This window comes from Rattus norvegicus, chromosome 14 (genome assembly GCF_036323735.1).
Source record: "Rattus norvegicus strain BN/NHsdMcwi chromosome 14, GRCr8, whole genome shotgun sequence".
NCBI lineage: Eukaryota > Metazoa > Chordata > Mammalia > Rodentia > Muridae > Rattus > Rattus norvegicus.
Window position 1 is genome coordinate 66,744,625 of NC_086032.1, and position 27,812 is coordinate 66,772,436.

The 27,812-nt window shown below is 41.3% G+C and overlaps 1 protein-coding gene across 7 annotated transcripts; it reads right to left on the reverse strand.

Moving 5' to 3' along the window:
- On the reverse strand, positions 1-24,969 carry Pacrgl (parkin coregulated like). 7 transcript variants are annotated; one of them, XM_017599557.3, is made up of 10 exons: positions 24,806-24,969; positions 23,928-23,984; positions 22,983-23,050; positions 22,700-22,851; positions 20,652-20,719; positions 18,864-18,954; positions 16,594-16,728; positions 15,897-16,004; positions 14,346-14,426; positions 1-711 (listed from the first exon to the last, which is right to left on the reverse strand). In XM_017599557.3, exons 3-10 carry the CDS (start codon positions 23,032-23,034, stop codon positions 655-657), a joined length of 744 nt encoding a protein of 247 aa, XP_017455046.1. In that variant the 5' UTR covers positions 23,035-23,050; positions 23,928-23,984; positions 24,806-24,969; the 3' UTR covers positions 1-654. The 7 variants fall into 7 exon arrangements, 4 of the variants coding, with proteins under 4 accessions (XP_017455046.1, XP_017455047.1, XP_006251119.1 ...); XM_017599558.2 differs by lacking the exon at positions 24,806-24,969 and adding an exon at positions 24,483-24,723; NR_174143.1 differs by lacking the exon at positions 18,864-18,954 and having other exon boundaries at positions 24,806-24,931.
- Between the last annotated feature and the right edge of the window lie 2,843 nt (positions 24,970-27,812).

Sequence of the window (27,812 nt, forward strand, 5' to 3'; positions counted from 1 at the left end):
TAAGATTTAAGATTTTAATCTCTGAATACCTGTATATATACATCATCAGTATTTTGGGGCTACAAAATACAAAAATAGCATTTACTTAATTCCAATTAACACCTAAAGTTTAGGTACTTTAAAAAGTTGTAATGAACAACACATTTAAAAGAAATTTGTAAAGCTAGAATATTCAGAACAAAAATGATATTACCAAGCATTCCCGCAATATAAAATACACATTTACACACTCCGGCTAATAATGAAGTCACAAATGTTTACTTGCTTTCTTAAAACTTTTTCAGTCTTGATAAATATAAAAACCAAGAAATGGCCAAAACCAACCTATAAAGTAAAGTACAGTCACAAAGTGATCTTCAGATGGGCTGTAAGTAAAAATGTACTGGAAAATACACACACAGATATGATCCATAAACTCGCACAGATGACAAGGACGAGAAACCCCCACAGCACTCAACTTTTATGCACATTACTTTAATTAGTTTTCTGTTGACAACTTCTTGTATGATGATTCTTCTGAATTTGACATTGGTTCTTGCAGCAGAGTTCATGAATGAATGGTGCTGTGAGTCAGAATGAACTGGACTGACAGACAGCCCAGGTGACCACAGGCAGCGCCTAAGGAAGCAGCATGGCTTTTGTTGCCTCCCTTGCTCAAGAGCAGATAGAGCAGTATGTTGGGATTTTGGATTTGATGATGATAAGACTTGCCTGACAACAAAAGAAAACACAGGCATTAGAAAAAACAGTTCCTCAGTAGGCACTACTGAGTGTTGGTTAACAAGTGTTGGTTAAGAAGTATACAAGACTCTGTTTTAATCTTTGCCTCCCTATTCCCTGCCAAGGGTATTCTTGTTCCCCTTCTAAAGAAGGAGTGAAGCATTCACATTTTGATCATCCGTCTTGAGTTTCATTTGTTCTAGGGATCTAGGGTAATTCAAGCATTTGGGCTAATAGCCACTTATCAATGAGTGCATACCATGTATGTCTTTCTGTGATTGGGTTAGCTCACTCAGGATGATATTTTTCAGTTCCAAACTGTTGGGGGTAGGGCGGTAATGGGGGGAGGATGGGAGGGGAACACCCATATAGAGGGGAGGGGGAGGGGTTAGGGGAATGTTTGCCCAGAAACCGGGAAAGGGAATAACATTCGAAATGTAAATAAGAAATACTCAAGTTAATAAAAAAAAATTATAAAAAAAAGGAGTATACAAGACTCCCCTGAACCTTCTGACACCACCCAAAATAACTAAAATCAAGAAAGAAAGAAAGAAAGGAAGGAAGGAAGGAAGGAAGGAAGGAAGGAAGGAAGGAGGTTGATCCAATCTAGATACTCACTGGAGCATGGTCAAACTCTCAGCGGTGGACCTCTTAAACTGAACTGAGTCGTTCCCCTCCTCCCCACACCCCTGCTAGTAACCATCAATTGTAGATAGCTAATGTCAGTATCCGCAAACAAAACTAATACAAAAGATACAAGCAAAATTACAAGATGAGTAGAACTTTTTCTGAGGTAAATTAAAAAAAAAAAAAAACAAAAACCAAAACCAAAACCAAAACCCTACCTATGTACAGAAGCAGGGAGAAGTGAGAGCAGTTCTTAGATTTATCTTCCCTGTACCTCACTGGCATACTAGGGTTAATTACTTCTCTACCCAATATCCTGATGTAAAGGAAGCGACTAGCCCAGCCTCCCTGAGGCTCAGCCTGGAGCCTAAATGAGCTTGGTGCTTACAGTGGGCTATGGAGAGTACTTGTTACAGTGCTCACACACACTAAAGGATATGAGGCACACGCAGGGCATTTCCCTCTCCCAAGACAAATGAGCATGTTGCTGAGCACAGAAAGTAAATCATGCATTTGTAAAACTATTTTCAACTTAAGACCGGGAAACATTAGTTATAAGAAAGATTCTGTGTGTTTTAACAAATGTTTCCATTTCTCCAGTAGTTGAGCCTTCACATTATTATAATCTATAAAAGTCAAGAGAAACAGGAAACACCTGCACTAAGAATTCCTGGTTTTGATTTTTTTTTTTCAGGTATTTTTTTTTAATTGACGTGTATAGGGTTCTGTATATGTCTGAGCACCAAATGTATGGTATGGCCAAAGAGGCCAGAAGTGGACATTAGGTTTTCTATGGTTGTAAGTCATCACCATGTAGATGCTGGGAATGGAACTGCGTTCTCTGAAGAGCAGACCAATGAGTCATCTCTCCAGTCCCAAGAACTTTTTAAAAAATCATTACTACTGAAGAAACTAAATATATTTTTTTTTAATTCTTAGAAGATAAAGAGGACTATTGCACAACATTAATCAAACCAAAAAGGCACAGGCATTAATTCTAAAGCATAGCTTAAAAAAATTTTAAATGTGTAATTTTATAGGTATTAACATTTTGCCCACGTGTGTCTCTTATACCATGTGCATGCCTGGTGCCCAGGGAAGCCATCAAGAGTGCATTATGTCGGCTTGGAAATGGAGGTTGTGAATCACCATGTGAGTACAGAGAATTGAATCCAGGTTCTCTGCAAAAGCAACAAGTGATCTTAACTGCTGAGTCATCTCTCTACCCAATAGTAAACCTTAGTGATAACATAATTTAGCATTACTTTACTAAAATATAATTTAGGATACACAATGGCCAGTAAAGATACTGAGGAATGTTTAACATCTCTTGTACAAACAACCTCCTTTTCTTTTTAAATTCAGTATTAGCAACAAACTAATAAGATTGAGTAACAACAAAAGCAGCCCCCCCACACACCCAAGGGCCTTGGACTAGCCAACTACATCTTCTGCAGGCCAGCTCCAAATGCAGCTTCTGAGAAGCATCTCCATCACAACGTCCCCTCCCAACACACAGACGTCCACAAATGTCACATGATGCTCCTGTCCTTTTTCCTGATTCATTCCCTAAGAAGCTCTTCTGGAGGCAGCCAACCATCTAGGAGAGGCCCAGTTTAAAAAGCTGTCACCATTATCCACCATCTGTTTACAAAGAACATTTCACAAAGGAGGAGAGCACAGTTACTTCTGGGGCTCAGACTGTAGGATGACCGAGTACACTGACAGATAAGTACTTTCTCAGTGGAGTCACTGAACTAGTAGGTGCTGGTTCTGCACATGTCCTCAGGGTCTCCTGTCTAGAGCTCAAACACAAGGAAGAAATACATTCTCTAACAGTTCCTTTAAGGCTTAGTTCCTCTGCATAAACTTTAGGTGTTCGTCACAAAAACACTATATGCAATTTATAGATTATTAAAAGTAGCAGAATTAGCTGATTAAGGCAAGGGCAGCAAAATATATATAATCATATACATTTCCATGTAATTATTTAGAAAATACAGGAAATGAAAGTTCTATATTAAGTAGCTGAATACTTCTTTTAAATTATAAAATTTCAAATAATCTTGCTGACATCATATAGTAATGAAGCCGCCATATTCCTGCCCTTGAAGAGTTGTGAAAAAAAATCAGATCAACTCTTCCAGAATGTATATATATATGTGTTGCACTAACATGTATATCTACAGGGAGATTCTAAAACTCAGTGGAAGAAAACAAGGCCAAACAAAGGGAAGAGGAGATCCATGACTACAGTAAGCTCAAGTAGTACCTTCTGACACATACAAGGACCTGGGATTTCTCCCTAGTACAGAAATAAGTAAAAAGTTATAAGAAACTGGGGTTGGGCTCTGTTATCCTTGCTCTGATCTTTTCACAGGTTGAAACAAAATATCTAAAATAGTTTAAAGAGAAAAATAAGTAAGAGTGTACCACAAAAATGCACAGGCCTGTATTTACCCAGCTGGTTCTGAAAAAGCCATCTTAAAAACTTAACTGAACCCAATTGAACCCAACTCCCCTACCTGCTGCACCCCTATGTGTTTTTGGACAGGATCTGGGACTTTCTGCAAACATCAGAGAGTGGCTTTGGCCTAAAAGTATCTGATGTTCTTTGAACATAACTGAATCCACGCCAGGTCCTCTGGGGCATGCCCAGCTGCACTGAGCAGGCTGCCATCCCTACCATCCCTTCATTCTCCTGCCACCTCTCCGCCCACCTTCAGCAAGCCTGCCAATCTGAAACCAAACAGGTAAGATTCTCTCTCCCTGCACACATCTCCACTACCCACCGAGTCCTCTGGAGAAGAACGCACGGCTGACCTGAGCTGCCAGCTATGCTCACTAGACCTCCATTCTCCTACCACCTCTCCAGATACCTTCATCTGAGTGGGTGATCCAGAATCTTACAGCCCAGTGATATCCACTAGAGGCCTACCACACAGGATCACTGAGGTTAGGCCCCCTCCAGTACTTACTACAACAGGAACATCCAGGAACTAAAGCTATCCAGATGGCTAAAAGCCCTGGAAAGAATACTATCAACAAAAACCAGGGCAGCTGATACAACCAGACCACAACTACCCGAATACAGCAAGCCCTGGATCTCCTCAAACAACTGAAACACAGAAAATGACCTTAAATCCAATCTTATAAAAATGATTAGAGGCCTTTAAGGAGGAAACAAATAAATCCTTTAAAGAAATATAGGAAAATACAATCAAACAGGTGAAGGAAATAAATAAAACTGTTCAGGAAATAAATAAAACCTGAAAATGGAAATAAAAGTAATAAAGAAATCACAAACTGAGAGAATTCTGGAGATGGAAACCCTAGGGAAGAGAACAGAAACAACAGATACAAGCATCATCAGTGGAACACAGGAGATGGAAGAGACAATCTCAAGTGTAGAAGATATAGTAGAAGAAATTGATTCATAAGTTAAAAAAAATATCCTGGAAGTCTGGAAAACCATGAAAAGGCCTAGCTTAAGAATAATAGGATCATCTCCCCTGCTCGAAAACCCCGTGGGAGAGAGACCTCACCGCCTGATCAGGTGGGCACTCCTGAGGCTGCAGAGCGGAGGAGACCACCAACACTGCCCACCCCTGCCCACATCCCTGGCCCAAGAGGAAACTGTATAAGGCCTCTGGGCTCCCGTGGGGGAGGGCCCGGGAGCGGCAGGACCCCTGCGCCTGAGACACTGCCGGAACCTGAAGGAAACAGACCGGATAAACAGTTCTCTGCACCCAAATCCCGTGGGAGGGAGAGCTGAACCTTCAGAGAGGCAGACACGCTTGGGAAACCAGAAGAGACTGCACTCTGTGCACATCCAGGCGCCAGAGGAAAACACCAAACGCCATCTGGAACCCTGGTGCACGGAGGCTCCCGGAAAGAGCGGCGCAGATCTTCCCGGTTGCTGCCACAGCGGAGAGGACTTAGGCAGTACCCCACGAGCAAACTTGAGCCTTGGAACTGCAGGTAGGACCAACTTTTCCCCTGCAAGAAACCTGCCTGGTGAACTCAGGACACACAGAGGCAAAATTCCTCTAAGGCCGGGCACTTCCTGTGTTTACCGGAAGTCCACACCGGCGGATCCCGGACCGCAGCAGCTCCCTGCTCCCAAACCCCGTGGGAGAGAGACCTCACCGCCTGATCAAGTGGGCACTCCTGAGGCTGCAGAGCGGAGGAGACCACCAACACTGCCCACCCCTGGCCAAAGAGGCAACTGTATAAGGCCTCTGGGTTCCCGTAGGGGAGGGCCCGGGAGCGGCAGGACCCCTGCGCCTGAGACACTACCGGAACCTGAAGGAAACAGACCGGATAAACAGTTCTCTGCAACCAAATCCCGTGGGAGGGAGAGCTGAACCTTCAGAGAGGCGGACACGCCTGGGAAACCAGAAGAGACTGCACTCTGTGCACATCCAGGCGCCAGAGGAAAACACCAAACGTCATCTGAAACCCTGGTGCACGGAGGCTCCCGGAAGGAGCGGCACAGATTTTCCCGGTTGCTGCCACAGCGGAGAGGACTTAGGCAGTACCCCACGAGCAAACTTGAGCCTTGGAACCACAGGTAGGACCAACTTTTCCCCTGCAAGAAACCTGCCTGGTGAACTCAAGACACAGGCCCACAGGAACAGCTGAAGACCTGTAGAGAGGAAAAACTACACGCCCGAAAGCAGAACACTCTGTCCCCATAACTGGCTGAAAGAAAACAGGAAAACAGGTCTACAGCACTCCTGACACACAGGTTATAGGACAGTCTAGCCACTGTCAGAACTAGCAGAACAAAGTAACACTAGAGATAATCTGATGGCGAGAGGCAAGCGCAGGAACCCAAGCAACAGAAACCAAGACTACATGGCATCATCGGAGCCCAATTCTCCCACCAAAGCAAACACGGAATATCCAAACACACCAGAAAAGCAAGACCTAGTTTCAAAATCATATTTGATCATGATGCTGGAGGACTTCAAGAAAGACATAAAGAACTCCCTTAGAGAACAAGTAGAAGCCTACAGAGAGGAATCGCAAAAATCCCTGAAAGAATTCCAGGAAAACACAATCAAACAGTTGAAGGAATTAAAAATGGAAATAGAAGCAATCAAGAAAGAACACATGGAAACAACCCTGGACATAGAAAATCAAAAGAAAAGACAAGGAGCTGTAGATACAAGCTTCACCAACAGAATTCAAGAGATGGAAGAGAGAATCTCGGGAGCAGAAGATTCCATAGAAATCATTGACTCAACTGTCAAAGATAATGTAAAGCAGAAAAAGCTACTGGTCCAAAACATACAGGAAATCCAGGACTCAATGAGAAGATCAAACCTAAGGATAATAGGTATAGAAGAGAGTGAAGACTCCAAGCTCAAAGGACCAGTAAATATCTTCAACAAAATCATAGAAGAAAACTTCCCTAACCTAAAAAAAGAGATACCCATAGGCATACAAGAAGCCTACAGAACTCCAAATAGATTGGACCAGAAAAGAAACACCTCCCGTCACATAATTGTCAAAACACCAAATGCACAAAATAAAGAAAGAATATTAAAAGCAGTAAGGGAAAAAGGTCAAGTAACATATAAAGGCAGACCTATCAGAATCACACCAGACTTTTCGCCAGAAACTATGAAGGCCAGAAGATCCTGGACAGATGTCATACAGACCCTAAGAGAACACAAATGCCAGCCCAGGTTACTGTATCCTGCAAAACTCTCAATTAACATAGATGGAGAAACCAAGATATTCCATGACAAAACCAAATTTACACAATATCTTTCTACAAGTCCAGCACTACAAAGGATAATAAAGGGTAAAGCCCAACATAAGGAGGCAAGCTATACCCTAGAAGCAAGAAACTAATCATCTTGGCAACAAAACAAAGAGAATGAAAGCACACAAACATAACCTCACTTCCAAATATGAATATAACGGGAAGCAATAATCACTATTCCTTAATATCTCTCAATATCAATGGCCTCAACTCTCCAATAAAAAGACATAGATTAACAAACTGGATACGCAACGAGGACCCTGCATTCTGCTGCCTACAGGAAACACACCTCAGAGACAAAGACAGACATTACCTCAGAGTGAAAGGCTGGAAAACAATTTTCCAAGCAAATGGTCAGAAGAAGCAAGCTGGAGTAGCCATTCTAATATCAAATAAAATCAATTTTCAACTAAAAGTCATCAAAAAAAGATAAGGAAGGACACTTCATATTCATCAAAGGAAAAATCCACCAAGATGAACTCTCAATCCTAAATATCTATGCCCCAAATACAAGGGCACCTACATATGTAAAAGAAACCTTACTAAAGCTCAAAACACACATTGCACCTCACACAATAATAATGGGAGATTTCAACACCCCACTCTCATCAATGGACAGATCATGGAAACAGAAATTAAACAGAGATGTAGACAGACTAAGAGAAGTCATGAGCCAAATGGACTTAACGGATATTTATAGAACATTCTATCCTAAAGCAAAAGGATATACCTTCTTCTCAGCTCCTCATGGTACTTTCTCCAAAATTGACCATATAATTGGTCAAAAAACGGGCCTCAACAGGTACAGAAAGATAGAAATAATCCCATGCGTGCTATCGGACCACCACGGCCTAAAACTGGTCTTCAATAACAATAAGGGAAGAATGCCCACATATACGTGGAAATTGAACAATGCTCTACTCAATGATAACCTGGTCAAGGAAGAAATAAAGAAAGAACTTAAAAACTTTTTAGAACTTAATGAAAATGAAGGTACAACATACCCAAACTTATGGGACACAATGAAAGCTGTGCTAAGAGGAAAACTCATAGCGCTGAGTGCCTGCAGAAAGAAACAGGAAAGAGCATATGTCAGCAGCTTGACAGCACACCTAAAAGCTCTAGAACAAAAAGAAGCAAATACACCCAGGAGGAGTAGAAGGCAGGAAATAATCAAACTCAGAGCTGAAATCAACCAAGTAGAAACAAAAAGGACCATAGAAAGAATCAACAGAACCAAAAGTTGGTTCTTTGAGAAAATCAACAAGATAGATAAACCCTTAGCCAGACTAACGAGAGGACACAGAGAGTGCGTCCAAATTAACAAAATCAGAAATGAAAAGGGAGACATAACTACAGATTCAGAGGAAATTCAAAAAATCATCAGATCTTACTATAAAAACCTATATTCAACAAAACTTGAAAATCTTCAGGAAATGAACAATTTCCTAGACAGATACCAGGTATCGAAGTTAAATCAGGAACAGATAAACCAGTTAAACAACCCCATAACTCCTAAGGAAATAGAAGCAGTAATTAAAGGTCTCCCAACCAAAAAGAGCCCAGGTCCAGACGGGTTTAGTGCAGAATTCTATCAAACCTTCATGGAAGACCTTATACCAATATTATCCAAACTATTCCACAAAATTGAAACAGATGGAGCCCTACCGAATTCCTTCTATGAAACCACAATTACTCTTATACCTAAACCACACAAAGACCCAACAAAGAAAGAGAACTTCAGACCAATTTCCCTTATGAATATCGACGCAAAAATACTCAATAAAATTCTGGCAAACCGAATTCAAGAGCACATCAAAACAATCATCCACCATGATCAAGTAGGCTTCATCCCAGGCATGCAGGGATGGTTTAATATAAGGAAAACCATCAACGTGATCCATCATATAAACAAACTGAAAGAACAGAACCACATGATCATTTCATTAGATGCTGAGAAAGCATTTGACAAAATTCAACACCCCTTCATGATAAAAGTCCTGGAAAGAATAGGTATTCAAGGCCCATACCTAAACATAGTAAAAGCCATATACAGCAAACCAGTTGCTAACATTAAACTAAATGGAGAGAAACTTGAAGCAATCCCACTAAAATCAGGGACTAGACAAGGCTGCCCACTCTCTCCCTACTTATTCAATATAGTTCTTGAAGTTCTAGCCAGAGCAATCAGACAACAAAAGGAGATCAAGGGGATACAGATCGGAAAAGAAGAGGTCAAAATATCACTATTTGCAGACGACATGATAGTATATTTAAGTGATCCCAAAAGTTCCACCAGAGAACTACTAAAGCTGATAAACAACTTCAGCAAAGTGGCTGGGTATAAAATTAACTCAAATAAATCAGTTGCCTTCCTCTATACAAAAGAGAAACAAGCCGAGAAAGAAATTAGGGAAACGACACCCTTCATAATAGACCCAAATAATATAAAGTACCTCGGTGTGACTTTAACCAAGCAAGTAAAAGATCTGTACAATAAGAACTTCAAGACACTGAGGAAAGAAATTGAAGAAGACCTCAGAAGATGGAAAGATCTCCCATGCTCATGGATTGGCAGGATTAATATAGTAAAAATGGCCATTTTACCAAAAGCAATCTACAGATTCAATGCAATCCCCATCAAAATACCAATCCAATTCTTCAAAGAGTTAGACAGAACAATTTGCAAATTCATCTGGAATAACAAAAAACCCAGGATAGCTAAAGCTATCCTCAACAATAAGAGGACTTCAGGGGGAATCACTATCCCTGAACTCAAGCAGTATTACAGAGCAATAGTGATAAAAACTGCATGGTATTGGTACAGAGACAGACAGATAGACCAATGGAATAGAATTGAAGACCCAGAAATGAACCCACACACCTATGGTCACTTGATTTTTGACAAAGGAGCCAAAACCATCCAATGGAAAAAAGATAGCATTTTCAGCAAATGGTGCTGGTTCAACTGGAGGGCAACATGTAGAAGAATGCAGATCGATCCATGCTTATCACCCTGTACAAAGCTTAAGTCCAAGTGGATCAAGGACCTCCACATCAAACCAGACACACTCAATCTAATAGAAGAAAAACTAGGGAAGCATCTGGAACACATGGGCACTGGAAAAAATTTCCTGAACAAAACACCAATGGCTTATGCTCTAAGATCAAGAATCGACAAATGGGATCTCATAAAACTGCAAAGCTTCTGTAAGGCAAAGGACACTGTGGTTAGGACAAATCGGCAACCAACAGATTGGGAAAAGATCTTTACCAATCCTATAACAGATAGAGGCCTTATATCCAAAATATACAAAGAACTCAAGAAGTTAGACCGCAGGGAAACAAATAACCCTATTAAAAAATGGGGTTCAGAGCTGAACAAAGAATTCACAGCTGAGGAATGCCGAATGGCTGAGAAACACCTAAAGAAATGTTCAACATCTTTAGTCATAAGGGAAATGCAAATCAAAACAACCCTGAGATTTCACCTCACACCAGTGAGAATGGCTAAGATCAAAAACTCAGGTGACAGCAGATGCTGGCGAGGATGTGGAGAAAGAGGAACACTCCTCCATTGTTGGTGGGATTTCAGACTGGTAAAACCATTCTGGAAATCAGTCTGGAGGTTCCTCAGAAAATTGGACATTGAACTGCCTGAGGATCCAGCCATACCTCTCTTGGGCATATACCCAAAAGATGCCTCAACATATAAAAGAGACACGTGCTCCACTATGTTCATCGCAGCCTTATTTATAATAGCCAGAAACTGGAAAGAACCCAGATGCCCTTCAACAGAGGAATGGATACAGAAAATGTGGTACATCTACACAATGGAATATTACTCAGCTATCAAAAACAACGAGTTTATGAAATTCGTAGGCAAATGGTTGGAACTGGAAAATATCATCCTGAGTGAGCTAACCCAACCACAGAAAGACATACATGGTATGCACTCATTGATAAGTGGCTATTAGCCCAAATGCTTGAATTACCCTAGATCCCTAGAACAAAGGAAACTCAAGACGGATGATCAAAATGTGAATGCTTCACTCCTTCTTTAAATGAGGAAAAAGAATACCCTTGGCAGGGAAGGGAGAGGCAAAGATTAAAACAGAGACTGAAGGAACACCCATTCAGAGCCTGCCCCACAGGTGGCCCATACATATACAGCCACCCAATTAGACAAGATGGATGAAGCAAAGAAGTGCAGACCGACAGGAGCCGGATGTAGATCGCTCCTGAGAGACACAGCCAGAATACAGCAAATACAGAGGCGAATGCCAGCAGCAAACCACTGAACTGAGAATAGGTCCCCCGTTGAAGGAATCAGAGAAAGAACTGGAAGAGCTTGAAGGTGCTCGAGACCCCAAAAGTACAACAATGCCAAGCAACCAGAGCTTCCAGGGACTAAGCCACTACCTAAAGACTATACATGGACTGACCCTGGACTCTGTCCCCATAGGTAGCAATGAATATCCTAGTAAGAGCACCAGTGGAAGGGGAAGCCCTGGGTCCTGCTAAGACTGAACCCCCAGTGAACTAGACTATGCGGGGAGGGTGGCAATGGGGGGAGGTTTGGGAGGGGAACACCCACAAGGAAGGGGAGGGGGGAGGGTGATGTCTGTCCGGAAACCGGGAAAGGGAATAACACTTGAAATGTATATAAGAAATACTCAAGATAATAAAAAAAAAAAAAAAAAGAATAATAGGATCAGAAGAAGGTAAAGAGTCCCAGCTTCATGGCCCAGAAAATATTCTCAACAAAATCACAGAAGAAAACTTTCCCAATCTAAAGAGGTGCCTATCATCTACCTACAAGCCTACAAGAAGCTTACAAAACACCAATTAGACTGGACCAGAAAAGAAAATCCTCCAAGTACATAATAATCAAAACACAAATCTATACAACAAAGACTATTAAAAGCCACAAGGGAAAAAGGCCAGGTAACATACAAAGGCAGATCTATTAGAATTATACCTGTCTTCTCAACAGAGACTCTAAAAGCTAGAAGGGCCTGGACAGATAACTTGCAACCTCTGAAACACCACACATGCCAATCTAAACTACTATGCCTAGCAAAATTCTCAGTCACCATAGACGTAGAAAATAAGACATTTCAAGAGAAACCTAAATTTAAACAATATATATCCATAAATTCAGCCCTTCAGAAAATACTAGAAGGAAAACTCCAACCCAAGGAAGATAACTACATCCAAGAAAACATAGGAAATATGTAATTCCATGCCAGAAAAAACAAGGGAAACACACACAAACACACCAACATCAAAATAGCAGTCACTGGCCATTAATAATCTCTCAACATCAATACTCTCAATTCTCAAATAAAAAGATACAGGCTAACAGTGGACTGAAACCATCTTTCTGCTGGATACGCCTCAGCAATAATGATGGACATATCTCACCATAAAGCGCTAGAAAAAAGTTCCCCAAGCAAATGGACCCAAGAAGCAAGCTGGAGAAGCCATTCTACTATCCAATAAAAGAGACTTTCAACCAAAATTAATCAAGAGAAGTGAAGGACACTTCATACTCATCAATGGAAAAATCTACCAAGATATCTCAATTCTGAACATCTATGTCCCTAAAACAAGAGCAATCACATTTGTGAAAGAAACATTGCTAAAACTTAAATTGCACATCAAATAGTGGGAGACTTCAACACCCACTCTCATCAATTGGCAGGTCATCCAGACAAAAACTAAATAGAGAAATAATGAAACTAACCTACATTTTTAATCTAATGGGCCTAACAGACATCTACAGAATATTTCACTCAAAGAGAAAAGAATATGCCTTCTTCTTAGCATCTCATGGGTCCTTCTCCAAAACTGACCATATGTTCAGTTATAAAGAAGGCTTCAACAGATTAAAAAAAAAATGAAATAATGGCTCTTATCAGACCACATGGATTAAAACTGGACTTCAACAACAAAAGAAGCACTAGAAAGCTTACACACTCATGGAAACTGAACAATTCCCTACTCAGTGATCTCTGGATCAAGGAAGAAATAAATTGGGATGGGGAGGCTTCTAAAAATCAATGGGGGCAACATTATCAGAGACTTACAGCAGTGTGGATATGGAACATGAAGAGGCCATCCTATAGCCAGGTAGGAACCCCAGGGGAGCAATAGGGACACCAATCCACCCACAAAACTTTTGACCCAAAATTTATCCTGTCTACAAGAAACACAGGATCAGCAGATGTACCAGAGACTGACTGAGCAAATGGCCAACCAATAACCAGCCCAACCTTAGACCCATTCCATGGGCAAGCACCAATTCCTGACACTATTAATGATACTCTTATGCTTGCAGATAGGAGTCTAGCATGGCTGTCCTCTGAGTGGTTCCACCCGGTAGCTGACTCAGATGGATGGAGAAACCCACAGTAAAACACTGGGTGGTGCTTTGGGATTCTTAAGGAAAAGTAAGGGGAGAGATTGAGGGCTCTGAAGAAGATAGGAACTCCATAGGAAGCCAACTAACTCAAACAGAGTCAAATAACCTGGACCGTTGGGGCTCTCAGAGACTGAACCACCAACCATACCAACCAAGAGCATACATGGGTTAGGGTTAGGCCTCCCTGCACATATGTAAGAGATGAGTAGCTCGGTTTTTATGTGGGTCCTGAACAACTGGACAGGAGGCTATCCCTAAAGCTGCTGCCTCTCTGTGGGATATGTTTTTCTAGATGAGCTGCCTTGTCTGGCCTCAGTGGAAGAGGATGTGCCTAGCTCTGCAAAGACTTGATGTGCTAAGGTAGGGGAAACCCAGGGAAGGTTTCCCCCCTTCTCAGAGGAAAAGGGGAGGGGGATATGGGGGAAGGGACTGTGGGAGAGAGGCAATGATCGAGATATAAAGTGAATTTAAGAAACGGGGAGGAGAGCGGTGAGTGGGACACAATAAGTGAATAAGTAAAAAAAATTAAATTAAAAAAACTACACCATCACAGCAAAACAGAAATTCTAAGCCTAAAAGAAGAAAGAAAGAAAGAAGGAAAGAAAGAAAGAAAGAAAGAAAGAGAGGGAGAGAGAGAGAGAAAGAAAGAAAGAAAGAAAGAGAGAGAGAGAGAGAAAGAAAGGAAGAAAAGCTCACACTCACACTTTCAGCTACAATGAGCTAACACATGCTAACCACCTCCACCTGGACTGAAAGTAGAATGTACAGAGAGAGCACAGGGTAACAAGTACTTACACTTCCGCCGTGCTGCTCCAGCTTTTGTAAAGCACTGGTGATGGGCTCTTTGAATTTTTTGTCCATTAGCCTCTTCGAAAGCTTGAAAATTTGGGGAAGAGATGTTATAAATAAACAAATAATCTCTGCTATAAGCACAAATAATTTTTGAGCATTCCTTAATTTAAGCAAGTCTAACTTACTTTAAAAAAAACTTTAACAAAGTTTGTTTCAGTAAATACTTCACTAAAATTTACATGTAACAATGTAACATTTGGTTAAAAGTTGAATTCATGTCATTTCAAGCTCTACCTATCTCGCAATATCTGCTACTAGTTAGTTGAGGCTGGGGAAATGACTGACTTCAATACCCAATAAAAGCTGGGCATGCTGGCCTCTGTTTATAATTCCATCACTGGGGAGGCAGAAACAAGTGGTTCCTTGGGACCCACTGGCCAGACAGGGCAGCCTAATTGGTTAGCTCCAGGTAAAGCGAAGATCCCTCTTACGGAAGTGGACAGAACTTCTGAAGAAAACACCCAAGACTGTCCTCTACAGTCTGTATGCATGCATATGTGCAGACAGAGAAACACATATGCTCCTGCAGCCACACACAAACCCGTTTACAGAAGCATGGTCTACTTTTGATTTCATCACACCCAAGCCCATGAAGAGAACTATGCTAGAGCGCTCTACCTCCAAAGCACACATTACCCAGCAACACGAGGGAGACGCTGACAAAGGAAAGGAGACTAGAGGGCACAGGACCACTTATCTCTGCTTACATCCTAAACACACCATAGCCAGAAACCTAAGACGTTTAAGGAGAGCACAGATGAAGGGAGGCCGCGTCACAGAGAAGCAGTGTGACGAGCAACTGCACAGCTTCCCCATTAAATACACGCACTTCTGCAGACAGTAACCTAGACAGTTCAGCTACAGTAAGCCATCCTCTCTGCTAAGCATTTTGGAAATATATTCAACACAGGTTTAACGGAACAGTACTGAGCACTTTTTATTAGAAACCTAAACTCAGTGCTGTAAGTTTAATCCACTAGAAAATAATAAAGAGGTACAGTCCACTAAATACTCTGTGACATACTTAGTCTAATCTTCACTTGTTGGTGAGGGTTGGTTAGCATGCACTGCTAACGTCACTGGACAGAAAAATATCCAGGTAAATAAAGCAAGCCCTTGGTTTGTGTGAGGGTTTTGCCAGAGAAAGTTGAAAGGCTCGAACCAAGGAGTGGGCTGATTCTTTTTCATGTGATGATGTTATTGAAAGGTGGTGCTGGTGGGGGAGTGGGGTGGTGCTGGAGAGGAGTTCTGAGACCCTGTGCCTTTCCCACACACCTGTTCCACATGACCACATCTGTCCTGTCACGAAGGACTCACACCTGTGGAACATTGAGGCCAAGCAAATCCTTCCTATCATGGGTTTGTTTCTGCCAAGTAGGCTATACCATGACAAGAAACTGGGTTGTACGGATCTGAGCTAGGTTAGTTAGTGCTTGATCTGAAGGCTGGGCTTATGAAGATCTGCCCAGCTAGTCTCCCCTGGGTGGTACTCACACTTGTAAGCAGTAGTTTCAGATGGCCATTCAGAGACGGGCCAACAACCGCACTCAGTTGCACGAGAGCGCTCAGTCCTCTTTCAAACACTTCATCAGCAGAGTGAACCTGTGGGCCAGTTAACAGGGAAATCAGAGTCACTGGATACTTTCATTTGGACTTTTTCCATGAGCCTTTATAATTCTACTTCCTACTTTCAGAATGGATTTTCTACAAGGATTAGTGCACTTCTATCTCAACGAGCTTGTTCACTGGAATCAATGCGGGTAGGGGGAAGTAAAGGGACAAGATAGGGAAAATGAAAGGAAGGAGAGTAGGGAAAGGGGCAGGCAGGTGCAAGACAACAGCAGTAGGCATTTCATTCTGGAAATCTATCAACAAACAGAATTTTGGGAGTAAGCTTTATTGTACTGTATCTAGAGGTAAAACAATCTCCATCAGATAAGAACAGTTACTAATACACATCTGTTATACAGAGAAAAAAGTCACCTGAGCTATATCCTCTATCTATCTAAAAGGTTCCCTTTTACTCCCAGGAACCTAAAAGTGCATCATCTAAAGTCGTCCAGTACAAAACTTTCTGACTCTGACACTGTATATGGGGAGGGGAAGAACAGATAATGCTCTCTTGTATCAAGAGTTTTCATCCATATCATGTTATTGGGAATAATGGAGTCCAGTGAAATAAATGACTTACTAGAGCTGCCTTCAACACAGGGATCAGTCGAGGTAGCAAAGGGATAGCTTTTTCAGGAGCATCCTTGACCAGAAGTAACTCCCTAAAGCCTTCCTTTGACACAAAGGTATAAGGATGCTTGGTCTCCCTCAGACCCTGCCAAAGGAAATATAAACAGAGAAACCTGATTCAGTATCTTTTGATTATGTTACTAACCACAGAATTCAATGCTAGTGTAAATGAAACTAGAAGTTTGCTTAATATTTTCCTAATCACAATTTCAGCGATTATAATTTGAATTATACTGAGAAATCATGTAAAAAGACATGATACAGAAGTCTTTACTCTTACATGGAAAAAGAAAAAAAGAAAGCAAGAAACGGAAAAATCAATAGAATAATATAAAGGAAGGGAAAAACTAAAGAGATAAAAAAGAAAAAGGTAAAAAAGAAAAACAAAGACAGATAAGATGAGGAGAGGTGGAGGGGAAGGAAAAGCTGTTAGTCAAAGGAAGTCACCAGAACACTGACGTCACTGCTGCCTAAGAAACACTGCAGGACAGCAAACTGCTCACTGTGTGCTCCATATGGGGCCTAAATGTGCTCAGTGAGTTAACACATAGCCCTTCACACTTAAAAACATTAGGATATTCAGAAGGCAGACCCTGCACTGACTGTCTGGGACAAACCCAGTTAGAACTTAGATATGCTGTTCACACTGGAGCACAATTTGAAAACAATCTATGTGTAGCATTTCTCATGATGCCTTCCTTCTTGAATGCCTTATACTAGTCAGCACTCTGTTATTTTCCAGCCAGTACTAGAAGGTAAAAATGTCCATCTGACCTCTGAAAAAGTCAAACAAAGCAAAGAGAAAGCAGTAGCCATGCTCTTGGATCTCTTTGTGAGGCAGGTTCAAATAACCAGCTAGAGTCAAGTTACCCATGCCAATGTTCAGTATTTTGTCAACTTGTCAATTTGACCTGACTATCTGCTTCCAAACAGGGTCAAATAGCCTCTCATTGTCCTATCATGTTCCCTAAAACAAAACATGGAAAACCACTCACTAATAGGTTCAGTACCTGTCCTAACTACCTGTATCTTATTCATTTTCAAGATGGAGAATTGAAAGTCAAAACTGAAATGAATCTCAACAGTGGTCTGTCAGTACTTCTTCCCCACTATTAGGTGAGAGAAGAAAAAAGTTGCTATCCAGCACAGAAATAAATGTACTGGCAGTGGGCCACAGGTGTATATACCTGACTGGGCTTCGACACTGAGATACCTTGACAGGTAAAGGCAGTTCTCAGTAAGCCGGATACCTAGGTTCAATCCCTGATCCCTTATGGTGTAAGGAGACAATCAACTTCTAGAAGTTGTCCTCTGACTCCTATATGCACTCCATGGAACACCCACACCCACACCAAACGAACAAACAAGCAAGCAAGCAAACAAATGTTTTAGAAGGGCTTAAAGAGTGGTAAAAGCAAAAGCCTTTGAATGACTTCCCAAATTAGAGTACTTTGTTTACCCTAACCATTTGGACTATGTAATATATTACTAGTTTTGATTAGTCTAAAATATGGTTTGCAATTTTATATAAGAGCTATGAATCTTGGAACCTGTATAAGTCTTCTGCATGTGTTATGGTTGTGTACTTTGGTGTTCTTTAGGACTCCTAACACTGGGAATAGGGACTGTCTGACTCTTGCCTGCTTTAGGACCCTTTGCCTCCCACTGGGTTGGCTTGTCCAGCCTTGATATGAGGCGTTGTACCTAATCATATTGTAACTTTTTATGCCACGTTCAGTTAATAACCCTGGGAGGTCCACTCTATTCTGAAGGAATATTGAAGTCATATTAAGTGGAGTGGATCTGAAGTGTGGGGTGGGTGTCAAACAGTGAGGAGTGGAGAGTGGGGAACTACAGTGGGGATGTATGAGGATAAGAATGAAGCAAAAAAAATTAGACATGTCTATAAAAGAAATAAATATGATTTAGCATCTATTTCGTTTATTCATTCATCCCTGTTAGATTTCCATTTTTACAAGACTGGTTAATTTATTTTATATACGTGTGTGTGTGTGTGTGTGTGTGTGTGTGTAAAACGTCTTATATACCTGCATATAGATATATATATCAATTGCAATTACTTGCTTAGAGTCTGATATATAAATGCCTCTTATTTGATATTTTAAAAGTATAGAATGATATACACTTATAAGGTGCAAAATAACTAAAATTTTTAAAATAGTTTTTCTATAAGCACTCACAAGGGTTGGAATGTTTTACCTCGGCTAATGTAATTAGAAGCGGGTCAAATGGAAGAGTTTCAGGCTGGCATTCCCACTGTAATCTGTGTTTTACTGAGCCATGTACCAATCTAAAATACAAAATCAGTGAATGTAGCAGGAAACGCCACAAGCATTTCTAAGCAGGGAGTTTATAACACAATATTCTTCCCAGAATAGAGATGTAATAGAATTATTTTATGACATACAGGATTACCATACTCTTAAAAACACAGACAAAACAGTCCAAGTAAGCAATCCTTCATATCTCCACGTTTTCCACAAAACTATGAGTATGGTTATATTGAAAACGTTCTATATTTATATTTAGACATTGTCACTCTCTCAAAATCTTGATATACGCGTTCCACTGATCTCTCTCAGCAGACACAATCACAATAAAATAGGTAACCTATAGAAAAATGAAAAATATGTAGTAACTAGAACAGGTAATGTTTACAGAGAACATTTTCATACACTGATAACACTAATGATCTGAGGGTAAATCTGTTTTACTCCTTGTTAAAGAAAAAACACTAAGTGCAGGAAGGTGAAATGGCCCTGTGAAAGCCTCTCACTATCCTGCAGAGCCATTCCTGAAACACAGCTGAGGGGCTTACAGCTCAGCCTGACCGTCATCTCTGCGAGTCACTGCTCGTTCACTAGCACTTCCTTAGTCTTCTGGGTCCCACTGGCTCGACGGCAGGTCTTGGACATGGGGCCTCAAGAAGGTAACTTTCTACCTTTCCAGCAACTCTCAATTGCTCAAGGGAAAGCACTCAAGACATTTAAAACAAAAGAGAACTCTGATCTCTCTGCTGCTCTCCCTCTTTCTGACTCTCCCACCCCGTGTGTGTGTGTGTGTGTGTGTGTGTGTGTGTGTGTGTGTGTGTGACAGAGAGAGAGAGAGAGAGAGAGAGAGAGAGAGAGAGAGGAGAGAGAAAGAGAGGGGAGAGACAGACAGACAGACAGAGACAGAGATAAGAGAGACAGGGTCTCCTTATGTTGCCAAGAGTGACCATTCACTTGCTTCTCCGCCTCAGTGCTGAGATTACAATATACATGACCATGGCAGATTAACCAAATGCTAGGAGACTGGTGAGAAACATTCCAGTAATAAAGCCACATCCCTAACCCTTCCATTTAGACTCTAAGAATTAAACAGCAATAATAAATTCATGCTTCCTTAACTTATTTTTCACTCTAAATTTGAATTTATTAAGAAATGCAGTTTTGAACTTTGAGAGCTAAACATAAAAACTGAAGTTGTAGTTATCCTTTCTATGACAGCAATAAAATTTTCTACCAAGAAAAAAAGATAAAGCTGAATATTCTATGATAAAACACATAAAAATTTATTCAAAAAGAAGCAAAAGTAGTCATATATATTAATAAATAATATTATCTCACTGCACTGGGCAGTGTTTCCCTACAAAACAGGTGGGGTTTTGGTTTGGTTGGGAAATTTGCTTTTTTTTGTTGTTTTCAATTTGTGGAAGCCTGCCAATGCTTAAAGCTTAAATTAGTTGTACCAAAAGTGGTACACTCGGTTCAATTTAATTTCTTAAGTTATGTGCTTTTCTACAGATCTTAGTAATTACATATTGGAGTTCATGTTTTTTAATCAACGATATCCAGGAATTTATACAATTTAACAGTCAAGGTAATAAGCCGCCTTGGATTTCAATCTCAGTAGTAAGTAAGTTTTCAACAATTTAAGCTGAATAATATATTGATTTCATTCAATTACTTTGAACCGCACAGTCAGCTATGGGTGTATTAATTTTACCTGCAAGGAATGCCTCCTTGAGAGTAAATAGCTGCAAATGCAGAAGGGGCCCGTGGCTGTTCACCAAACTGAAATTAAAGAACAAAATATCACCATCACCTCCACTTACTGATATCTTCAGTTTTAAGCCTGCTGAGATCAGGTGCATGCACGTGCATGTGCACGCACACACACACACACACACACACACACACACACACACACACAAAATACCCACACTGTGCAAACCCCTGCTCAGCCACACAACTGTGAAAAACACACAAACAAGCCTTCGGAGTTGTTTCTCTTCAACCCCTAATTTGATTGAAAGGTTTGCAGGTGGCTGAAACCACACACAGATCAACAAGTCTTTCTCCTTTCTCAGTCTGAAGGAAGAATCCTCAGATTAAGAAGAGGGAGAGTAGAGATGTGCTTTCTCCAATCCCTGTATGTCCCACATGCCCTGTGGCCAAGCATAGATGTGTAAAGACCAGAGAATCTATTAATTTCTCCAAACTGCCTTTATGCTTCTGTGAAACAAGGGGCTGGGCTTAGTAAAATCACAAATTAGGAACAAGTTTTAAAAACATACATGTGAATGTATCGTCTAGATTATAGAAGTGGCACTAAGGACAGAGGACATCTGCTTTTAGTCAGCACTGTATGCCCTGCATGCCCTTCAGTCAAATATAGATATGTAGAGGTCAGAGAATCTGGGTAATTTCTCCAAACTAGCTTTATGGTTCTACTGAGCAGAGGATTACAGTATGGTTTCCGGTAGACCAAATTTGTAGAACATTAAAAAATGGTTAAGAGTTTTATGTGAACACAGAACGGCATAAATGCGCCATTCCATGGCAGCTGAATGCAAGTTACTTCACTGGTCTCTCTGCCTGCTCCTGGAGCTACCTGGTCCCCACAGCTCTCTCTACCCAAATCCCATGGGGGAAAGAGCTGGACTCTCAGAACTGTGGACAATCCTGAGAGCTCAGGGGAGACCACCACTTCTGCTCACATTCCTGGCCCAAGAGGAACCTGCCTAGTACCCTCTGGACACAGTCAGGGAGAAGATCCTTCCAGTCTCTGTCTGCACCCAGAGCTGAAAGTGAGTCGCTAGGAGCACTGACACACTTGAAATCAGGGGTAAGACCACCACTTCCGTCCCAAGGGACCCACCTAGAGCCCTCAGGACACACAACCCCAGGAGCAGTCTAGGACAGGACCCTTCTGGTTTCTGCCTGCGCAGGGAGCTGACCCATTCCCACAGCTCTCTGTACCCTGATCCCCCGCTGGGAGAAAGCCAGTGTCCAGGAGTGCTGACACACAGGCTTACAGATACAGACATGATTGCTAGCAGCAAACCGTTGAACTGAGAACAGAGTCCCCATCTGAGGAGTTAAGAGAAAGGACTAAAAGAGCTGAAGGGGCTTGCAACCCCATAAGAACAATAATACCAACCAACCAGAGGTCCCAGGCACTAAATCACTGCTCAAAGAGTACACATGGACAGACCCATGGCTCCGGCTGCATATGTAGCAGAGGATGGCCTTGTTGGGCACCAATGGGAGAAGCCCTTGGTTCTGCCAAGGCTGGACTCCCAAAGTGTAGGGGAATGTCAGGGCGGGGAGACAGGAAGGGGTGGGTGGTTGGGGATAGGGAACAAACACCCTCATAGAAGGAGGGGGGATGGGATAGGGGGTTTATGGCCAGGAAACCAGGAAAGGGGATAACATTTGAAATGTAAATAAAAAAGTATCAAAAAAAAAAAAAAAAGAAAGAAAAAGAAAAAGAAAGGATAGGAAGAAAAAACAAAAAACAAAGCAAACAAACAAAATGCTGACATGCAATTAACAAGATAACAAAATCAACATAGCTAGCTAAAAAGTAGTAAAAAGGAAACCTAAGAGAGCATTCTTGGATTTACAAGAATTTCTAAGAGCTTACTTACTGTAATCAGCTAAGTGCCTATTCCTATAAAATGTACTGCTTTAATGTATTGATTTAAAATAAAATGTATCACAAGGGCCATTATAAAAATAAAAATGTACTGCTTAAGGATTTATACTCACAGGGTTAATGGTTTTAGGGTTGAGTTTATCGCTTGGCCGAGGATGAGCCCGTCTGGCAGCCTCTGGAGAACTGGTTAAGGAGGAGGATTTGCTGCGCTGAACTGCAGTCCTGTGTTTCACCTGTGTGCTTGAGGATGTGCGATCATTACTACCTAGAAAAAATAACAGGACATCAGTACAAAAGATGGAGATGCAACAGAAACTGATCCCGTATCTACATGGAACACAGAACGTGTCATTAACAAACCTGGCCTCTCCCTTTTAAAAAAGTAAAACTCTATACCTGTTGCTCTGTTTCTCAATTGCACACCTCCAGAGCACTCTGATTTCTGCATAGCTTCTCTTTCACCCCTGCAGTTAAATGAAACAATTTCAGAATCTGTTGATCTGCCAAAACGAATACCGTTATATACAGATGTGAGTGTGGAGGTCCAAGGTTACCGTCTTTTTCCAATAGCTCCCCTTTTTATATATCGAGGCAGTGTTGCTCACTGAGCCCAGAGCTCCCCTTACTGGCTAATGTCAGCTTGTGCCAGGAATTCCCTTGTCAGTGTCTCACATGTGCTGGGATGACAGACAGGTCACCCTAAGCTCTCAAAGAACTCTGTGTGATCAGATTCTTTACCAGCTGAGCCATCTCCATGGCCCACTTTATATTTTAAATCAGTTTCAAAGCCACTGAATCTCCTCACTTGAAAAGCTCTTAAATGTTCCAAAAAACAGAGCTTCCGAGGTGTTTTAAGTACTCAAGGTAGTTGGTATCATGTATCTGTACACATGCCCATTAGTGTCTGCAATTAGGTATGTGTGCACGGAGGACAGAGGCTGACAGTGGGTGTCTTCTGCTATTGCTTTCCACCAGGCTAACTCACTGAACCTGGAGCCCATGGTTCTACTAGGCTGTTCTGCAAGCCCCTCGCATCTTTCCAAAATACTAGTTGTTTTTTAGACGGGGTCTCATTATATAGAACTTGCTATATAACCCAGGTTGGCCTTGAACCTAGAGGGATCTACCTGTCTACATCTCTGGAGTGCTAGACTTGCTTAAAGGCATGTGACAGCATATCTGGCAAAATTAATCTTTTAACTGTTAAAAGTATTACTTTTTACTTTAAAAGACAATGTAAGTATATTTGGTTTAAAAAATAATATCTACTTGAGTGAATATTATTCCATCGCTGACAATCATGGGCTCATAGATTTTGTGAAAGAAAAAGGCTTACTTCACCTTTAGACTACTTTGTTCTTTAAATGAGTTGAGGTAGGTAGTGTGATGTAGCAGTGACTACAGGAAATAAAAAGGTGAAAAGTAGGTTGCTATAAAAATACTACCAAGTCACCCCTCATTTCTTTCCTAGGATTATAAATAAGACACCAGAATACAGAAATCCACTTTATGTGAGGGCTTATATTATTATTATATCATGTCACAATGTCATAGGTGGACAACACAACACAAATCCCCTGGCTTTCATTGGGGCCTCTGCCTAAAAGGGGCTGGTGGCAGCTGCATATGCTAGGAAACCACACAATCTTTGTTTTACAAGTACCAAATTTCAGTAGCCAGTAGTTTAAGATCAGGGAACTACTTGCCATCTTTCTTGTACTCTCTAATTAGAAACCTAGAAAATTCCAAAAAGTTCTAAAGTTGCTCAGCTAACGAAGCTGTTTTTTCAACTGCAAAGGTCCTTCCAACTACAACGGACAAGCCCAATTCTCTTTTTTAGCATAAAGTAAAACCTGCTTTCCAACTTGTGAACATCCCATCATCAAATCAACCCACTTCCCAGCACCGAAGTTCCATTCAGTTGTTAAAGTGTGTAGACACCTCTATAGGAAAAGAATGAGACAGACAGAGACAGACACAGAGAGAGACAGGGAGAGAGAGACAGACAGACAGAGACAGAGAGATAGAGACAGAGACTAGCAGAAACAGAAACTGGCAAAGAGAGACACAGAGAGTGTGAGGAAAGATAAGCGCGGATTCCGTTCCCGGAGCTCCCGTGCTCCAGGACCTTAGCAACAAGCTCCTCCGGCTCTAGCCACGAGCAGCCGACATGGGAGAGCCCTCACGCCGAGGCTCCCGCCTCTGGCGTCCGCTCCTACCGCCTCTCCAGCCGCCACCGGCGCTTGCCGCCGCCCACGTGGGGTGTCACTCGGACTCTCTGCACCAAAGCCCACTTGTTCCCGCCTCCGGCAGCGGTGATTCCAGAAGCCAAGTTCAAGTAGCATAGACATCCGGCGCCGTGCAGTGACGTCACACGCGCGCCGCTAGCGGTAACCCAATTATAGGGAGGCTACAGAGGTGCTTGGGAGGTTGCCTGGCAACTAGGCCATTGTAAGGGGGGGAGGGAAGTATGCCACAGTTTGTCTCAGGTGACAAGGAAGCCCTGGGAGGACCCTAATAGAAGTTTAAGTTTAGTTTCCAGAAAAGAGACGCTGATTCGCTCTAGTTCTCCAGTCTTGCCGCTCTCCAGTCTATGTGCTTATTTCATAGCTTCTCAGAAATATTTAAAGTCCTCCAACATGTCTGCATTAAATCCTGACCGCCTGAGTTTCTTTTAGCTTTTTGTCATGCTAATTCTTTTTCTGCTACATTAATATGGCATTCCATATAGTCTTGCATTCAACTGCAGAATGCTCTAATTTTATATTAATTATAATATGATAATTTTATAATACTCTAACTTTATAGCTATAAGCATACTATTTTGTCCTTCATATTACTTTCATGAAATTGATGCTGGGAGAGAATGTCTCCCTTTGCAATTCCATCAGCAATAATTTAGGTAATATCTGTTAAAAGACCAAATTCTTTTACACTTTTCTACTTCACTCCTCTCTAGAATCCTCTTTGTTGAGCCTAAAGCTTTAACTTTCTCCTCAAGTATGGGGCAGAAATTCCGTGTTCTATTTCAGACCTCAGACCATGATACACAAAGTTTCCAGTTCTTTATAACAAAAAATGACCATGAATTTTGTAAACCTGCCTTAATTCTAAGGAAAACTTTTACACTTTATGTTTTTGTTTTACAAAAACTTTTACAGGGCATCATTCATTAATGATGAATGTTTTCTGGGCCATCCAAGTTTAAGAAACCTCTGAGGATTCCACATGAGACTGACTAAAATGCAGCTGGATAGACCAGATAGATGATTAGAACAAGGTCTGGACAGAGGTGCAGATTTTAGGACCAAAAGCGTGTGAGTGATATGAGGTGAGGCACAAGTGTTTTTTCACACACTAGAGTGTATGAGAATCCTCTTCTCGCCTTATTTTAGATTTAAGGTAATACTTTATTTCATTTAAGAAAATAAAGGAATGAGGTAGGGGGTATCATATGTGTCTACCAATATGGGAAAAAAATCTGACACCACAGAATAGTGTGTGTAATTTCTTCTTGCTTCTATAGACTCACTCTGGCATTTTTAGTACAGTCAGCCTTAGGAAGGTCGTTGGTATGAACTATATCAACTTGCTCTCTATTCCTGGCTTTTGTTTGGATTTACTTAGTGGAGAATATTGATAAATATATTGGAATTATGGGAGAATGAAACATTGATTTTTCTACTTTCTTGATCACTGTTCTACTGCTATGAAGAGAGACCAGGACCAAGGCAGCTCTTACAAAATAAAGCATTTAATTGGGGACTCGCTTACATTTTCTGAGGTTTAGTCCATTATCACCATGGAAGAGAGCATACAAGTTGAGAGACTCATCCTGATCCACAGGCTGGGGATGAGCAAGAAACACTGGGCCAGTTGTGGGTTTTTAAAAGGCTCAAAGTCCAACCCCTAGTGACACACTTCCTCTAACAAGGCCACACCTCATAATTCTTCTAAAGCTATCAAAGCATTCCACTTGCTGGTTACTATACATTCAAATAAATGAGCCTGTGGGGAGCATTCTTATTCAATTTCTTTTTGTTATTATTTTTGTTGCCATAGACCCACTCTGTCAGTTTTAGTATTGTCTGCCTTGGGAAACACATTGGTATGAACCATAACAGCCTGTCCTTATTTCTGGTTTTTGTTTGGATTTAGTTAGTGTGGAATATTTGGATATTGTGTTAGAAAATATTAATAAATAATAAATATTAATAAACATTTCACCCCCTGGGTCCCATAGGCTTGTAGCCATATAATGCAAAAATGTATTCAGTTCATCTTCAAAAGGCCCCATAGTCTATAAAATCTGAACATTGTTTAAAAGGCCAAAGTTCAAAGTCTTTTCTGAGACTCAAGGCAATCTAGTGTGACCCCCCATAAAACCAAAATTAAAAAAAAAAGCAGATCATATATTTTCCACATACAGTGGGACAGAATATACATGAGATCACAAAGAGGACGAAAGGAAGTACAGTGAGGAAAAACTGGACCAGAGCAAGGCAGAGAAAACCAGCAGGGCAAACTCCAAACTCTAACTCACCATGTCTGATGTCAAAGTGTACTTCAGATCACTTCAACTTTGTTGTCTACAACACACTTATTTCTCTTGACTGGTTCCCACATGCCTCCATCTGCAACTCTCTTTGGTAGGTATCCTGTAAGTGGCATCTCCAACATCTTGGGGGTTCCAACACAATCCAGGCTTCACCTTCACAGCTAAATATAATGGCTTCTCTTGGCCTCCATGAAGGGACACTCTTAACAGATTCCTGGCCTCGGTGCCTTTCCTTGGCTGTGGAGGGAAATTTCATAATATCATTCTTATATTCTTAACACTAGAGCCAGAACCACATGGCTTAAGCTACCAAGTTCTGCAGCTTGATGTGGCTAGAATATGGTGGCTAAGCTACATCCTTATGCAGAGAGACAGAGAGACAGACAGAGAGATTGGCGTGTGTACATGGGTCTTTGGAAACCCAGTGATAGTTTCTTCCATAAGGCCACATCTTTTAAGCCTCCAATCCTACCAAAAAGTTCTACTCCCTGGTGACTAAATATTCAAATATATGAATGGGGGTCAATTCTATTTAAACCACCACATATACCTAGGGGGGATATAGGGCTGGCCATATTACCATGTTTTCACATGCTACGTTTTGACATAAATGTGTGTGTCTGTATCCCTCCCAGTAAATGTTTATCTTCTAGGTGATGATGTGAGGA

What these genes read in the sequence shown, in the direction of transcription:
- Pacrgl (XM_017599557.3), bottom strand. Translation starts at nt 23,034, where the DNA reads ATGCAGAAATCAGAGTGCTCTGGAGGTGTGCAATTGAGAAACAGAGCA. An exon ending in ATTGAGAAACAGAGCAACAG is followed by an intron (nt 22,852 to 22,982) that starts GTATAGAGTTTT and finishes TATTTTTTCTAG; the next exon opens with GTAGTAATGATCGCACATCC. An exon ending in TGAAACTACTGCTTACAAGT is followed by an intron (nt 14,427 to 15,896) that starts GTGAGTACCACC and finishes CAAATTTTCAAG; the next exon opens with CTTTCGAAGAGGCTAATGGA.